Source organism: Schistocerca gregaria, chromosome 4 (assembly GCF_023897955.1).
Source record: "Schistocerca gregaria isolate iqSchGreg1 chromosome 4, iqSchGreg1.2, whole genome shotgun sequence".
NCBI lineage: Eukaryota > Metazoa > Arthropoda > Insecta > Orthoptera > Acrididae > Schistocerca > Schistocerca gregaria.
Genome location: NC_064923.1, coordinates 325,859,699 through 325,875,149, shown reverse-complemented (window position 1 = coordinate 325,875,149; position 15,451 = coordinate 325,859,699). Strand labels below are relative to the sequence as shown.

The 15,451-nt window shown below is 43.7% G+C and overlaps 1 protein-coding gene across 7 annotated transcripts in view; it reads left to right on the top strand.

Moving 5' to 3' along the window:
- The window catches only part of LOC126365733 (multiple PDZ domain protein), a 2,074,088-nt gene that overhangs the window by 1,003,396 nt on the left and 1,055,241 nt on the right, over positions 1-15,451 (top strand). For all 7 annotated transcript variants that reach the window (XM_050008182.1, XM_050008180.1, XM_050008184.1 and 4 more), the window contains one exon: positions 2,483-2,573. In XM_050008182.1, coding sequence (XP_049864139.1) covers positions 2,483-2,573 — 91 coding nt within the window. The remainder of the gene's footprint in view (positions 1-2,482; positions 2,574-15,451) is intronic.

The window sequence follows — 15,451 nt, the reverse complement described above, 5'->3', positions numbered from 1 at the left end:
GTGAACAAGCAACCTTTCCCCTTTCCCACCAGAGGGAGACACCAAAGCTGCGATTGCCACAGCGGCGCCACCGCCAGAAACGGAGGGCGACTGCTTCACACTACCCGCTGCGGCGCGCTCTTTAAAACAGCAATTTTTACCACGGCTCAACCTTTTTACATGTTTCTCTCATATTAAGGAGGGACTGAACACCCAGTAGTTTAGTATCTTTAAACACATAATCATCATCAATCATCGTTATCAGTGGATCAGTGGACATGGATGTAGAGTGCAGCTATCAGCCTACTGCTTTACGGGCACGCAACGCTGGCGAACTACCGCTGCGTTATAAGCTTCCACAACCTCGGTAGCTTGCGAATTGCTAGCCGCCACAGTCCTTGAATGTCGATGGTTGCGCCTTCAGATATGAGTATTTTGTGCTCCCGTGGTCGCCTGCACACTTTACGTACGCCTCTGAAGGAGCGGTAGCGTGTCACATACCCTATCTGTTGACAGCAGAAGCACTTAGGTAGGTACCTGTTGTGCGAAGTGGTTCTACTGTGATTACTGTGTGGCCACACGCGTCGCCTGAAAGAGGTTCTTATTCTTCTGGTTATCGGTTGCAACAACGTGGGGAGAGAGAGAGACTTTCTGTGTCTGGGGTGACTTCATGCGTGTCGCCGAACTCACGCTAAATCAAAGTTCCTCCAGTTCTTCTTTCAGGACGTCAGTGACCTCACAACGCGGGAAACCCTTAAACACTTCCTTGGCGAGCCTCTTCGAAATAGCGGCGTATGTGTAGAAAGAAAACTAGCGTGCTTCCGCCTCACTCGTCACCGCCCCAGTTGGCGAGCTGCATCCGCATCGTGTCAGCTCTCACGGCCCTCACAGTGTACGCTGCGGACGTCTACTGCTTGAGGCACAGCAGGAATCCTCTGTAGTCCTTGACTTCGATGACTACTGGTGGTGGTCTCCGCTTGGACTGGCTGGTGGTAGATGCCGTTGAGGAGCTGGCCGCTTTCGTGACTGATAGATTTGCGACAGCTTGCTCGGCCGGCTTCTGTTCCTCCACCAGCTGCTGGAGCCAGCTAGCAGTGGGGATTGCCTTTGCTGCGGCAATTAGCGGAGGCCGCACCGGAGAGCGATCAGTCACTCCTTTCGCTCCATCTCGTCTGTCCGCCGACTTCTCCACCCCACAGTCAGCTCGGAATGATCGACTTGCGTATCGCTGTGCGGCAGAACTTACCAGGGCGGCGACGGATTGTAATTGGTTGACGGAATGTCTGTCTCTCCGCGGGAGGCAATGCAGGTGCCCTCCGTGGTAACAGCCACGGGCGAAAGCGAACACCATACTCTCCGGCGGCCTCTCGAAGTCTCCGTGCCGGCATACTAGAGTGAACATTATATTTATTTCATTTACTGATACATTTTTATCGAAAAATAAAGGAACAGATACTGGATTTTGCACCTATATATAGCTAAATAATTTGTAGCACGCTTTTACTGTCACGTCATTCATTCTTCGGCTTTCTGTGGTTGTGGTTCGGATATACCGGGTGACCAAAAAGTCAGTATAAATTTGAAAACTGAATAAATCACGGAATAATGTAGATAGAGAGGTACAAATTGACACACATGCTTGGAATGACATGGGGTTTTATTAGCACCAAAAAAATACAAAAGTTCAAAAAATGTCCGACATGATGGCGCTTCGTCTGATCAGAATAGCAATAATTAGCATAACAAAGTAAGACAAAGCAAAGATGATGTTCTTTACAGGAAATGCTCAATATGTCCACCATCATTCCTCAACAATAGCTGTAGTCGAGGAGTAATGTTGTGAACAGCACTGTAAAGCTTGTCCGGAGTTGTGGTGAGGCATTGGCGTCGGATGTTGTCTTTCAGCATCCCTAGAGATGTCGGTCGATCACGATACACTTGCGACTTCAGGTAACCCCAAAGCAAATAATCGCAGTGACTAAGGTCTGGGGACCTGGGAGGCCAAGCATGACGAAAGTTCTAAATGGTTCAAATGGCTCTGAGCACTATGGGACTCAACTGCTGTGGTCATCAGTCCCCTAGAACTTAGAACTACTTAAACCTAACTAACCTAAGGACATCACACACATCCATGCCCGAGGCAGGATTTGAACCTGCGACCGTAGCAGTCGCACGGTGTCGGACTGCGCGCCTAGAACCGCGAGACCACCGCGGCAGGCCATGACGAAAGTCGCGGCTGAGCACACGATCATCACCAAACGACGCGCGCAAGAGATCTTTCGCGCGGCTAGCAATATAGGTTGGTTCTAATAAAACCCCATGTCATTCCAAGCATGAGTGTCAATTTTTACCTCTCTATCTACGTTGTTTAGTGGTTTATTAAGTTTCCATATTTATACGGACTTTTTGATCACCCGTTATATGATAAACCTGATCATTTGGCTGCTAGTGAAGAATTCCGGTTATGACATATTTTATTTATTTATTTATTTTTTCCTGACAGATTCACCGAGCTAGTGCAGGAAATGTCAAAAGGAGTAAAGAGGAAATTGAAGCAGATCCTGAGGAGGAAGATGAGTTTGGATACACAACTAGTGAGTAACGCAAAATGATATCATTACACTCAGTTTATTTTGTTGTAATCATATGTGACCTAAAATAAAGTATCACTTAAGTCTATCTGAAATAACCTCACAGGAATTTACGGGAGATAACCACTTTTCAGTCCTCTTTAACAATGGGTATGAGGGTGACTATAGCTAAGAACAGTCTTTTCTTTCGATTTGTCTTCGAAATGTTTTTCACATGGAAAATGATGATCACTCACCAATATAGGCACGCAATGTTGCTGAAAGTATGTACTGCTAAACATGAAGAGCAGTATTGTGTTGACTAATTTTCGTTAAACCTTAATTCTGATAACAATGGATTATTTATTGTAATTTCGAAACAGCGCCATTTTCATCATATAGTTACGACAGTTTTAAATATTGTGTTGCGACCATGACAGACAGCATTTACTGAAAACTGCTTGTTCTTAAATACTGTTATTCTCGAAGCGAGACATACTTTTCAGTAAGGAGAGATCTGCGGTGTTTATTTATACGAAAACTCTTATTTTCAGTCCGTCTTTCGTTATGTATTATGTCACTATTGCAGTACAAGTTTCAGGCACAGTCGTTCACCTTCAGATCATATTCATAGTTGCACAGTAACCCGTTGTACAGAAATGTTATCAGTTTCACTGTCTTATGTACTCACAACGGCCTCTAATAATTAAATTAGATATTATGTCTTCTTGCGCAGGACTTACTGAAGTACCTTTTCGCCTCTGACTGTCAGACTTACGTATGAAAACTCTTATTGCAAATTTCTTCAAATACAGTATGACTTTGCGCGGATTTAGAAATAGTTCCTCCGTTTTTTTTGTTGTTTTTTTTTTTTGCAAAATTCACAGATTTTAAGCGCGGAGCGGTAGTTTGTAGTGGTTAGTTTGTCGGTCCTCTTGCAGCGCATCGCTTGCACTCGCGCCGCACGAATACGTGATTGTTCGAGCAGTACTTGCAGTTGGGCCGAGCTGTGCGGCGTGTACTCGAGGTAGTTCGAATGCTAGTATCGTTTAGCCAGCATTAGCTTCTTTACAAACGAGGATAATATCGGGGAAGATCAGTTTGGATTCCGTAGAAATATTGGAACACGTGAGGCAATAACGACCCTGCAACTTATCTTAGACAATAGACTAAGGAAAGGCAAGCCTACGTTTTGAGCATTTGTAGACTCAGAGAAAGCTTTTGACAATGTTGACTGGAATACTCTCTTTCATATTCTGAGGGTGGCAGGGGTAAAATACAGGGAGCGAAAGGCTATTTGCCGGCCGCGCTGGTCTCGCGGTTAAGGCGCTCAGTCCGGAACCGCCTGACTGCTACGGTCGCAGGTTCGAATCCTGCCTCGGGCATGGATGTGTGTGATGTCCTTAGGTTAGTTAGGTTTAAGTAGTTCTAAGTTCTAGGGGACTGATGACCACAGATGTTAAGTCCCATAGTGCTCAGAGCCATTTGAACCATTTGAAAGGCTATTTACAATTTGTACAGAAACCAGATGGCAATTATAAGAGTCGAGGGAGATGAAAGGGAAGCAGTGGTTGTGAAGGGAGTGAGACAGGGCTGTAGCCTCTCCCCGATGTTTTACAATCTGTATATTGAAGAAGCAGTAAAGGAAACAAAAGAAAAATTTGGGATAGGAATTAAAATCCACGGAGAAGAAATAAAAACTGTGAGTATCGCTGATGACATTGTAATTCTGTCAGAGACAGCAAAGGACCTGGAAGAGCAGTTGAACGGAATGGACAGTGTCTTGAAAGGAGGATATAAGATGCATATCAACAAAAGCAAAACAAGGATAATGGAATGTAGTCGAATTAAATCGGGTGATGCTGCGGGAATTAGATTAGGAAATGAGACACTTAAAGTAGTAAAGGAGTTTTGCTATTTGGGGAGCAAAATAGTTGATGATGGTCGAAGTAGAGAGGATATAAAATGTAGACTGGCAATGGCAAGGAAAGCGTTTCTGAAGAAGAGACATTTGTTAACAACGAGTATAGGTTTAAGTGTCAGGAAGTCTTTTTTGAAAGTATATGTACGGAGTGTAGCCATATACGGAAATGAAATGTGGACGATAAATAGGTTGGACAAGAAGAGAATGGAAGCTTTCGAGATGTGGTGCTACAGAAGAATGTTGAAGATTAGGTGGGTAGATCACATAAATAACGATGAGGTATTTAAGAGGATTGGGGAGAAGAGAAGTTTGTGGCACAACTTGACAAAAAGAGGGGATCAGTTGGTAGGAAATGTTCCGAGGCATGAAGGGATCACAAATTTAGCATTGGAGGGCAGCGTGGAGGGTAAAAATCGTAGAGGGAGACTAGGAGATGAATACACTAAACAGATTCAGAAGGTTGTAGGTTGCAGTAAGTACTGGGAGATGAAGAAGCTTGCACAGGATAAGGTAGCATGGAGAACTGCATCAAACCAGTCTCAGGACTGAAGACCACAACAATAACAACAACAACAACAACAATCAAAAACTCGCGGTATCATTTGTTCAGATTCGATTTTCCTGGGACTGTGCTGAGAGACTGGGAAGGAATGAAATGCAGGAAGCTGCAGCCTGGTGTGTGCACTGGACAACAGCCGGATAACGTGAAATCTTGCCTCGGCGGCATGCAGTGAACACAGTACCGTTTGATTTAAGAGGTTGAGACGGCTGCCGGGCAAGGTTGAAAAGGCCGCACAGGAGAGTGCTGGGGCCACAGCTGGCGAGGCTTTGCGGCAGTGTCGGGTGTTGGGAGGGCCAGCAGGTAGGATGGCGCGGCGGCGGAGGCGGCGGCTCTCTGCAGCTGCGGATCGATGCCGTCTACGGCCACGAGGGCCTGAGTCAGCGGCCGCTGTACTGCCCCGCGCCTCAGACAGCTCTCCCCAGTGCCCGCCCGCTCCACATAATTTGGCGCTCCATAATTAGAGGTCTGCGCCGTTAAAAGAGACAAGAGAATGGGAAAAACCGAACGGTTAGAACCGATACCGGCATTTTAGTTCTGAATGAACGGTATTTTTCGGCATTTGTTTGCTCTCGGTTATAACTGATAACGAAGAAGAAACAAAATATCAATTAGCGCTAGAAGCAGCGCTAAATTTTTTGGTTTTTAAATAAAGCTTTTTTTAAGAACGAGTAATTATTATTCGTAAAATTCCCATTGCTTTGAAATACTGTGTTATTGTAGACATTGGGAAAAGTGATCAGTGGTACTTTAGTAACAATGCCGACAGAAACGAACAACAAACACATGGCATAAGAATTGGTAGAGCGTTGCTGAGACAATAATGTCCCTGTTACCTTCTGGCATGGCCTATTGAAAGGATCTTCAAGCTTCTTTTCATCCAACAATCTCGGCTGTGAATAAGGAGGTTTAGGCTAAATAAGCTACAATAGCGTGTGCGTGACTTGGCCCATGTGGTTTGTATATTAGTTCCGTGCTGTTGCTGTCGGACATTAGTTACAGTACAGACTGGCACGATCCCCAGTCTGGAAGTATTTTCTGTAGTGCGGTATCAGTGAAATACAATGTCGTATTTGTTTTAAAAGATTAAGATCAGGAGGAGCCACAATAAAGTTGCGACATCAAATAAGGCGAAAACTTGAAACCAACAATTCATTCCCACTTTACAATAAAATCAGAAAGTAGTTGATCTGTTGCCTTTGTCTGCATAATATGTGTTTATCTGCTTGTAATTTTTAAAACTGGACAAATTAACATGAAAAATAGAGTTGTACAACCTCAGTTTTAACCATTTAGCGCTGACCATTCGTAATACCCAAATAGTCGTATGATCCTCGATTAGCCGCCGGATTAGCCGAGCGGTCTGAGGCGCTGCAGTCATGGACTGTGCGGTTGATCCCGGCGGAGGTTCGGGTCCTCCCTCAGGCACGGGTATGTGTCTTTGTCCTTAGGATAATTTAGGTTAACTAATGTGTAAGCTTAGGGACTGATGACCTTAGCAGTTAAGTTCCATAAGATTTCACACACATTCGAACTTTTTTTTTTATCCTCGATTACATTATTTTTCAGCAGCCACTAATCAGTTTTCGAGAGGAGCAGTGAATGCGGGACGGACTAAGTTTTATTTGCCTATTTAATTTAATATTTTGACTCTATGTATCTTCTAACTGAATGAGTCAACTTTTTCCAGTATTTATTCCATTTCTACGTCTGTTGTAGGAAATAATAGTAATAAAAACCGAAATCGGTTATTTTGACCGGTTTTAAGACTCAGCTTTGAATGTCGTTGAAAAACCGATATAATCGAAAAACGGTTGTTTCAGCGTTATCCACCATTCCTACGAGGATATAAACATTTTGTAAACGACTCCAAGCCGTGCGGTACGCTGGAGCACTGACACCAGGATTGCCACTGGTCCCAATTTGCATCTGCTGACGCCAGACATGTAATTTCTGTTCTAGAGTGTATAGACCAGTAACGTGGAGGCCGGTCATCACCACATTTTAATACAATATATCTTGGCATTCTTGATTCTGCAAGTTGCAACTGTCTCTCGTATTTGCTCAAACAGTTTTTGTGAAATTTACTGCGGAACATTTCCTCAATGGGACGTGTTACAAGTTTCTGGCACATACTGCATCCCGTTTAAAATTAGTTTCATAGTTCATTTATCAAATTTACTAAATCGTGTTAAGGTGCTACACTTCTCAGTATAATAAGCGTTGTTTGTGTACTTGTCAATACAGTGTGAACATTAATAAAAACCGACAAACTAAAGGGTTGGATTCCTGACTGAAAATGGAGGAAAAAGGGACCTATGAAGATGTGTCCGGAACATGTGTCACTCCCTTCATGGAAAAATGTTTCCCTACGGAACCATGTTTTAACCAGGCTTTCTTTAGAGCACATGTTTCCAAGTTTGTTTCTACTACAATGCAGAAGTTTCGCTGGGAACCAGTTACACGTTCTCCATACAATCCCGATCTCTCCCCATAATTTCGGAACCCTGAATGAAAACACTCGTGGCCGTCCACTTGCTTCGTACGAAGAAGTACAATCGTGATTCCGTAGGCAACCCAAATACTTCTCCACGATGGCACTGGCCGTTTTATGTCACAGTCGAGTAAATGGATTAACAGCTATGGCGATTATATTTGAATGAATAAGCAGTTTACTTACTTTTTCCCATCTGTCTCGTTTTCAGAACAGGGCACATTTTAATCATAGTATGACAACCTGCTTCAGGTCCTAAACCCAAATATAGTATTCTGTGATGAAGCATTCCAGTCACAATATAGTATTCTCTGATGAAACATTCCAGTCACAATTTCTAGTGCTGTTTACAATTTCTAGTGTTGTTTACAGTAGTTTTTTTGTCATTAAACTTTTTAGCTATATCACATCATTCAAAAAGCGTTTTACTCACGTTCGATCTACAGTCCATATTCTTGTATGAATGATCGGCGTCAATATGAAGTGCTGCTGCAGCCTATTTAGGCTGAACCATTTTATTCACAGCTTAGAATTTTGGAATGAAAAGCAGCTTGAATATCATTTCAGTCACTTCTTGCAGACTTATTGTATTTCTCAGTGCTGATACGAGTCTCATTTCAAAAGTTCTGTATGCTGTAAGACAGAATTGAAAAATGATTCATTTTACATAGTACCTTTACAGGCCTTCAATATAATCTCCATCCTTGCTTGCAACAGCTTCCAAACATTGTGGCAACTTCTGTGTACCAGATAGGACACCTTCATTGTTGAGCTGTCTCATTAGTCGTATTGCCTCACTGGAAGCACAATCATTTGTATCAAAACTTTTTTCACAGTGTTGTTCCTTCGGTTTGGGGAACAAATCAAAGTCTGGTGGGCTCATATGAGTATTGCATGGTGGGTGGGGAGGAATTTCCCATGCATACTTGTCGAGCGTTTCTCTCACTGGTAGGGAAGCAATCCGTCTAGTTTTATCGTGCAAAAAAATGACAGCAGCTGGAAGCATGTCAGGCCTTATTTGACAAATAGCCGCCCGGGGTGGCCGAGCGGTTCTAGGCGCTACAGTCGGGAACCGCGCGACCGCTGCGGTCGCAGGTTCGAATCCTGCCTCGGGTACGGATGTGTGTGATGTCCTTAGGTAAGTTAGGTTTAAGTAGGTCTAAGACTGATGACTTCAGAAGTTAGGTCCCATAGTACTCAGAGCCATTTTAGCCTTTGACAAATTCTCAGGCGTAAAGATTTTGCAGAAACAGCTTTTAGTACGCGCCTATTACAGACGTCCCCTGCGGCACTCGTATTTGTAGTTATGTCTCCATCTCATTCGCAAAGATTATCATCAGTTTCACCTTTGATTGTTGACGACGGAGTTTTTTTTTTTTTTTTCGGGCGTGGAGAGTCGGACGATGGAGACTTTAGTTCTGGCTCAAAATCTTGTACCCGGGTTTCATAAAGCGCAACAGTTCTTTTCATAAACTGTTCTCCTTCTGTCCGATAACGTTGAAGCAATTCTTCTGCGATTTTTCTGCGATCTGCTTTCTGATCATGCGGAACCTATCTGGCAGCATTATTTCTTATCTTTCACTTTTCGGTTATGATTCTGTAAATTGAAGTGACAGACATACTGGCCTCATATGCTATTTTCTCACATGTTTATCGTCGATCCTCCCTCAAAATGGCTTAGTAATAACCTGAGAGGTATAGTCTGTTGCAGTTGATGGCCTGACACTTCTTGGGTTGCCATCAGTGCTTACCCGATCTTCACGGAAACGAGCAGACCACCGTGCCACTGTGCCACTATCCACTTCATTGTTCTACACTATTCCCATACTCCCCTCTCAAAGTATTGTTAATTTCAGTTGGGTAGAAACGCTGGTCATTTTGTGTAATCAGACCTGTCTTGAGTTCAGCTTCCATTTTAAAGCTGAGTTACTCACGACACAGCCACGCGAATCAGCAAACGCGTATATGACCGTCATGCCTAAAGTATTGCTCACAACTGACATGAATTTCAACTTGAACACGCCACCATAATGGTCGCGCCTGCACAGTGTGGAGGATTTTTGAAATGATCCACGGTATGTCTTTCTAATTCGCTGACACATTTAGGGACTGCACTGATGTATGCGCAACAAATCGCGAATTTTGCTTCCCTTACACGTATGTTTCTGTTGTAATTCAACTGAAAATTTGCACTTTCTTTTTCTTTATTCATGTTTTCCTCCAAAGAAGTGACATATTTACTTGGATGTTAACAGATTAATAATTAAATTACATAATCAGGGTGTTTATCTCACTGCGTAATACGCGAAACGAAGTTCTTGCGTGTTTCATCCACACGCAAAAGCAAAGGCCCAGTCCTGTTGGGAAACAATGACGTCACTAACAACTTCGATGATCAACGCGAAAAACAAAATTGTAAATATTGATAATCAATACATAATACATTTAACCGAGGAGATTTGAGGATCTAATCTAGTTTTTCAAAATGGAATTTTTCAAAGTCACTCTCAAAATAGTAACAGCTAGAAAATTCGCGATATTTGTTACAAATGCCTGTTTGTTACATGCCTGTCGTACGCATACAGAAGTACAATATTAAAATGCTTGGCCTCTCAGTCAAGATCCCCCCTCCCTCAGAACTCTCATCTTGCCGCTCCACAGAGACAAACATATTTTGAAATGTATAAGTTTCCACATTTTCATAAAACGTTATATCTCAAAACAAAAACGTTTTCCGAAATCGTTATTTTAATACAAGCACGCAGTATATGTCTATGTGCTATGAAAAAAAATGATAGGCCATGGTGAACAGTAGCGTACATATTAATAATGAACTGTGAAAATACAAAAATATAGAGCGGAAGAATAGCGCGACCCTACCCCTCCGTCCGGTTAGCCGGTGTTCTAATAACCACACCAATTTGTAATTAAAAACTGAAACAGTATTTCCAGTATATATATCTTTTCAGCCATTATCTCTTTTCCCATTGCCTATTCTACACTTTCTCATTCACGAATACAGGTCAGGAAGTACAGCGTCGTGACTGAGACGCATGATTTTTCCGCCTCTGTGTCGAATTTCGCGTTAATTAAATCCGTTTCTGTAAACCGGAGAGTATCTGGCCTCGTTTTCTTAATGAAGCAATTAGCTGTTTTTCACAAACTACCTTTCTCTCATATAGACACAGAAGACAAAGAGGCGTCTCGTCGTTTTGATCATCAGTTATCGTTATAAGCAACAATGAGGCACTTAGAGCCGGCGTCTAAATATATCTGCCCTATTTTCATTTTGTGTGACAATCTTTGTGAATAGCAACGCGTCAAAGTACCTCTAAGGCCGCTCCGTGCCATTTACAACTCTTACAACCTTCGTCTTGTTCTCATACCTAGAGTTATTCTCGTTATTAGTACGGGATCCGTTGCGCTGAAGTTTTGGCAAGTTTATTTCATTTAACTTTGTGAACGAATAACATTCCTGTCGCCACAGTCCTTAGTTGCCTAATGGAGGGAAATCATGTACGCCACCTGTCCATGACTTGTGTAAACTTTGTTCTGTTTGTGTTGGCATTTCAATTGTTCATGGCGGAAATTGAAGACCAGCGACGGTTGGTAATTCGCCGCTCGGATTAAGATTCCAGTCCTGCACACCTAACCGTCTCGGAAGCTAGCGCGCTGCGCTTTATACTATACCAACAGATCTTTGTGCTTCCTTCGCATGCCACGGCCCTTTCTTATTGTAGCTTCTAACTGTGTATAATGAACTGAAAGCGAAGGCAACAAAAACATTATAATAATTTTACTGTGTAAATGATTACGAGTTATATTTTGGGAAGTGATTCGAAGTTTGCCTGTAGTTTCCCATTATGTCGGAACTGCCGCGAGAAAGCGGTATCATTTGCTCACTAATTAATTCAAGAGATAAACGCCAGGTTCCCGTGTTGCTTTGATGTGTGGAAATAATAGGAAGAAAACACCAGTGACGAAGAAATTTTGAGTAAGTTGTGGTGGCGTGATCAGAAGCCAAGCTCAAAAAGTTGAAGCAACTACTCCCGTACGCAGAGATCCGGGTTACATCCGGTTCCAACCCCAGTCCGGCCCAAATTTTCATTTGTCACTACATACACTGCTGACCCAGCACACTGTGACAACTTCCCACGGCGAAATGAATGCCGCTTGGCGGCGTTACTGGCCCGTGACGAGGTAAGGAAAATACACTGAGGCTGCAAAAGTCATGGGACACCTCCTAATATTGTGCTGGACCCTCTTTTGGCTGGGGTAGTGCAGCAACTCGACGTGGCATGGACTCAGCAAGTCGTTGGAAGTCCCCAACAGAAATACTGAGCCATGCTGCCTCTATAGCCGTCCATTATTGTAAAAGTGTTGCTGGTGCAGGATTTTTTGCACGAACTGGCCTCTCAATTATGTCCCATAACTGTTCATGTTGGGCGATCTGGGTGGCCAGTTCATTCGCTCGAATAGTTCGAAATTTTCTTCAAAACATTCGCAAACAGTTGTGGCCAGTGATATAGCTCATTGTCATCTATAAAAAATCCAACGTTATATGGGAACATTAAGTCCATGAATGGCTGCAGATGGTCTCCATGTGGCCGACGTTACCAGTTCCAGTCAACGATCGGTTCACATGGACCAGAGGACCCAGTCCACTCCATGTAAACACAGCTCACACTATTATGGAGCCACCACCACCTTGGACAATGCCTTGTCGACAATTGGGTCCTTGACTTCGTGGGGTCTGTGCCACATTCCAAACCTTCCATCATCTCTTGCCTACTGATATCGGGCCTCATCTGAGCAGACTACGCTTTTCCACTCGTCTAGGCTTCAAGCGGTATGGTCACGAGCCCAGGAGATGCGCTGCAGGCGATATCATGGCGTTGGCGAAGGCACTTGCGTTTGTAGTCTGCTTCCATAGCCCACTAACGCCAATCTTCGCAGCACTGTCCTAATGCATTTTAGTCGTACCGCCGACATCGATTACTGCGGTTATTTCATGCAGTATTGCTTGTGTTTTAGCACTGTCAACTATACGCAAACGTTTCTGCTCGCGGTCTTTAAGTGAAGGTCATCAGCCACTGTTGTGTAAGGTGACAGGTAATGCCTGAAATTTGGTATTCTTGCCACACTCGACACTGTAAAATTCGCAATATTGAATGCCTTAACGATTTCCGAAATGGAATGTTCCCTGCGTCTTGCTCCAACTACTATTCCGCCTTCAAAGTCAGTTTATTCCCGTCGTACGGCCATAATTATGTGGGGAATCTTTTCAAATGAGTCATCTGAGTAAAAATGGCAGCTCCAGCTCCGCTCAATGCATTGCTCTATACTTTGTGTACACAATGCTACCGCCATCAGTAAATATGCATATGGCTATCCCATGACATTTGTCGTCTCATTGTGGTTAATAGGGTCGGAGACAAATGGGGAATCATTCCAACAACGATACGGGTCGTAAATGAAGAAGTCTATTCACACAAATGACTTTCACAAAATCGAATTGTTATGGTCTGTCGCCTGTGAATGAGCATTTTGTAAAAGGCGAAGCTGGTCGCTGTTCGCGTGCTACCATCATGAACATATATGGAAAGGGGTTTAAGGACCGTGAAACAATGAGTAAACAATAAGGTGTTGGACATTCGCGGTTCATCACAGAACAGTTCACAGGGTTTGCCCGCTGCGTGAAGCTGGATAAGCGGCATTTGTGACAGGTCTGACGAGTGAGTAATGCTGGTATAGGTCAAATGTAAGAGCTAGTGATCACTATACTATCTGGAAGTCGAACTCCAGCTGTATGAACGTGCTAACCAAAGATGCTCGTATTTCGTGTCTTGCCTAATTACAATATGGCTGCCACGAAATGGCACGAGAATGCAAAATGAAAATACTTCTCTATTCTGTACCCACACCAGCCTACTATACTATGTTGATATAGGTAAAGATCTCTTTTTCACGTACAAGAAACATTTTGCCTAGCAGCAATATGGCGGACCATGCGGATGACTAGGATCTCCAGGCACACCGAAGTTCCATGGTCTCAAATCAGAGCTATACATCCAGGTAGAATAAAGATCACTGCTTGGGGCATACTGTTCAGCGATAATTATGGGCCATGTGTCTCCGAAGCAAATGACTCCTACGTGTACCCAACGAAATCGTTAGTTGCGATTTTATTGGGGACGGTGCCATGGAGATCGGATCGTGGATCAGTGGAAACTTGTCACCTGATCGATTGAATCACGTTTCTTATTACATCATGTCGATGGTCATGATCCGATAAGGCGCCATCCAAACGAGTAACTGCTCCAAACATGCAAGGCGCCGCGGAAGTATGCCGATGAGCGCAGCGTTATTCTGTTGGGGATACTCACCTCGGCCGTCCATGGAACCTTTGGTGGTAATCATAGGCTGAGTATTATTGCTTACCAGCTGCATCCCTTCATGTTTGATGTCTTCCGCCGTGGTATCTTCCATAAGGACAACTTTTCGTGTCATAAGGCTATAAAAGTGCTACATTGGTTTGAGGAACTTGATAGTGGTCACGTTAATATCTTGGCCTCCAAATCCGTCTCATCTGAGCTCGACAGAACAAATCTGGAACGCTATTGGGCTCCAGCTCCGCGCCCACAAAACATATAATTTGTTGGAATTGCATGACATGTGCGTATATATCTGTTGCCAGGTACCTCCGGAAACCTAGCAAGGACTTGTCGAATCCATGCAGCGCAGAATCGCTTCTGTATTGCGTTCCTAAGAACGACCAACACATTATTATGCAAGTGTTCATAATATTTTGGCTCATCAGTGTATGTTCGTTTACATTCCTCCTGAAACTACTCACATGTGACGTGACCCACGAATACCTATGTGTTTCGAGGGCAATGCACAACTACCCCCAAATTTAAATACAGTAGCCGCCTGCCCAGCTGAGTGGTTACGTATTTGCCTATCATGCAGCGGGCCTGGGTTCGATTCCCGGCTGGAGATTTTCTCCGCTCGTGACTAGGTGTCGTTTTGTCCTCAACATTATTTCACCACCACCCACGCGCAAGTCGCCCGATGTGGCGTCACCTGAAATAAAAGACCTGCAACCCGGCGGCCGAACTTGCCCGGTTGGAGCCTCTGGGCCAACAATGCCCCACGATCATTTCATTTCGTGTCATTTCAGTACAGTCTGGTGAGGACACTGGTACATATTTCTTGTCGTCACTTGTTGTATGGCTCCATCTCTCCTCCCTTGTGAGCCAACAAGAAATTTTTTCCACTGCTGCGATTGGAACTGGTTACTACCGGGCGACGTGGCGCATTGATTAAGACAATGGACTCGCAATCTGGAGGACTGCCATACAAAATCCCATGCGGCCTCCCAAATTTTGGTATTTCCGCACCGTCTCTTAATTGATTCGTCATGTACATCCATGTACTTCACAGGCAATTTTACAGTACGTGGCGGGGGCTACTTCCCAAAAGAGAGTCAGTGAATTCTTTCGAGGCCTGCTGTCATTTCTACTTCATAAGGACTCCAAACCCTGGGACGCTACTTTAGAATTCGTCGCAAAGGGCTTTTACACGCGATGTTCTTTACCGATGCACCACACTTTTCAGAACGAATTTGTATTCCATTCGCCTTCTCTAATAATGACGATACGTATTGATCATATTTCATGGTTTTTAGTATTGTCCTTAAATATTCGAGATATAGGACGTCTTCCATATGTTCACCACAAACCTTATAATCGGATAGTATGTGGTTCTTTGTCTTAGTTAAACGGATTATCTTGTAATCGCTTAAGGCAAATGTCGGAATGGTTGAAAGTGACGCTTCCAGTTTCCTTCGTTAATTCGAGCTTGTGCGCAGTGTCGAATGACGGGGTTATCTTTATCTTCCTTTCCTCTTTGAACTCGCTACC